This window comes from Olea europaea, unplaced genomic scaffold, assembly GCF_002742605.1.
Source record: "Olea europaea var. sylvestris unplaced genomic scaffold, O_europaea_v1 scaffold682, whole genome shotgun sequence".
Classification (NCBI taxonomy): Eukaryota; Viridiplantae; Streptophyta; class Magnoliopsida; order Lamiales; family Oleaceae; genus Olea; species Olea europaea.
The window spans coordinates 175,224-177,064 of NW_019265206.1; the positions used below are offsets into that span (position 1 = coordinate 175,224).

Genomic DNA, 1,841 nt, shown 5'->3' on the forward strand with positions numbered 1-1,841 from the left:
CGAATAAGGAAAGGAAAATGTGGTAGCAGATGTATTGTCGCGAAGGTATATGATTCTAACTACTTTTAGTGCGAAATTACTTGGTTTTGAGTACATCAAGGGCATGTATATAATGATCTTGATTTTTCCAACATTTACAATTCATGTCATAAAGAGGTTGTAGATAAGTACTTTAAGCATGAGGTGTACTTTTAAGGGAAAACAAATTATGTGTTCCTAATTGCTTTATGTGTGAGTTGTTTGTTAGATAAGCACATAGTGGGGGACTAATGGGTTACTTTGGGGTAGCAAAGACTTTAGAAATATTAACTGACCATTTTTATTGGCCTAAAATGAAAGTTGATATGGAACGGATTTGCAGTCGATGCATAACTTGTAAAAAGGCTAAATCTAGGGTCTTACCTCATGGACTTTACACACCTTTACCAGTGCCTAGTGAACCTTGGGTAAACTTTTTATGGATTTTGTGTTAGGTTTAACTAGGACTAAAAAGGGACGGGATTCGATGTTTAACTAGGACTAAAAAGGCTAAATCTAGGGTCTACCTCATGGACTTTACACACCTTTACCAGTGCCTAGTGAACCTTGGGTAAACTTTTTATGGATTTTGTGTTAGGTTTAACTAGGACTAAAAAGGGACGGGATTCGATTTTTGTAGTGGTGGATATGTTTAGTAAAATGGCACATTTCATTCCATGTCATAAAACTGATGATGCCACTAACATTGCAGACTTGTTCTTTAAAGAAATTATGCACTTGCATGGAGTACCTAAGAGTATTGTGTCAGATAGGGATGTCAAATTTCTTAGTCACTTTTGGAGGGTCTTGTGGAATAAGTTAGGCACGAAATTATTATTTTCTACAACTTGTCACCCACAAACCGATGATCAAACCAAAGTAGTGAATAGGACCATGATTGGAAGAGGAAGGCCGAGTTGGTGAAGTCACTCCATGGAAAGGTACAGGAGCAAATCGAGAAGAAGAGCAAGCATTATGCCGAGCAAGAAAATAAGGGCAGGAAGATTGTTACCTTCAAACCAAGAGATTGGGTTTGGGTGCAATTCACGAAAGACCGATTCCTAGAACAGAGAAAATCAAAGTTGCAGCCATGGGGAGTTGGACCGTTTCAAGTACTTGAGAAGATCAATGACAACGTATACACATTAGATCTTCCAAGTGAGTATAGCGTTTCATCAACTTTTAATGTGTATGATCTTTTTCTCTTTGATGCAGGTTCAGATTTGAGGATGAATCCTTTCAAAGAGGAAGGGGATGATGTGATCAAGAAGACACAAACGACAAAGTCAATTCCAATATCAAGCCCGGGGAAAGATCCATTGATAGTCGACTGGGAAAAGATGACGCAATCGAGGGCGAAGCAAGTGAAAGAGGCATTGGGATTGCTCGTTAAGGTAACCATTGATGAACCATGTTTGGGATTCAAAACAGAGCAAGTTTCATGTTAGGATTGAAGGCAGAAGAAGCTTGGATCAATGTATTAAAAATGGACAAAAATGGAGCCGAAGTGAAGAACCATGAGACTGCATAGTTCTCCACCTCCTACGGTCGCATAGATAGGAACAGGGTCTCAACTGGCTGAACTTGGTTGTTCTATACGGCTGCATGGAATTGAACCATGGGACCACATGGGTGTATTTCAAGGAGGATTTTTCCAAATTTTGCGATTTTTTCTTTTTTTGATAGAATTTATTTATTTCCATAATTTTAGCATATTTTGGAGATTATGCACGTTTTTACCATGTCTTATGGTTTTAGTATGGATACTCATTATTGTTCATTGTATTAGAACTTTTGACATTATTATTATTGAGAGACTTTTA

At 37.9% G+C, this 1,841-nt stretch overlaps 1 protein-coding gene across 1 annotated transcript; it reads left to right on the top strand.

Annotated features, from left to right (window-relative positions):
• The first annotated feature begins 269 nt into the window (after positions 1–269).
• On the top strand, positions 270–1,466 carry LOC111390454. Its single transcript, XM_023015503.1, has 2 exons — positions 270–446; positions 924–1,466. Exons 1-2 carry the CDS (start codon positions 270–272, stop codon positions 1,464–1,466), a joined length of 720 nt encoding a protein of 239 aa, XP_022871271.1.
• The last annotated feature ends 375 nt before the right edge of the window (positions 1,467–1,841 follow it).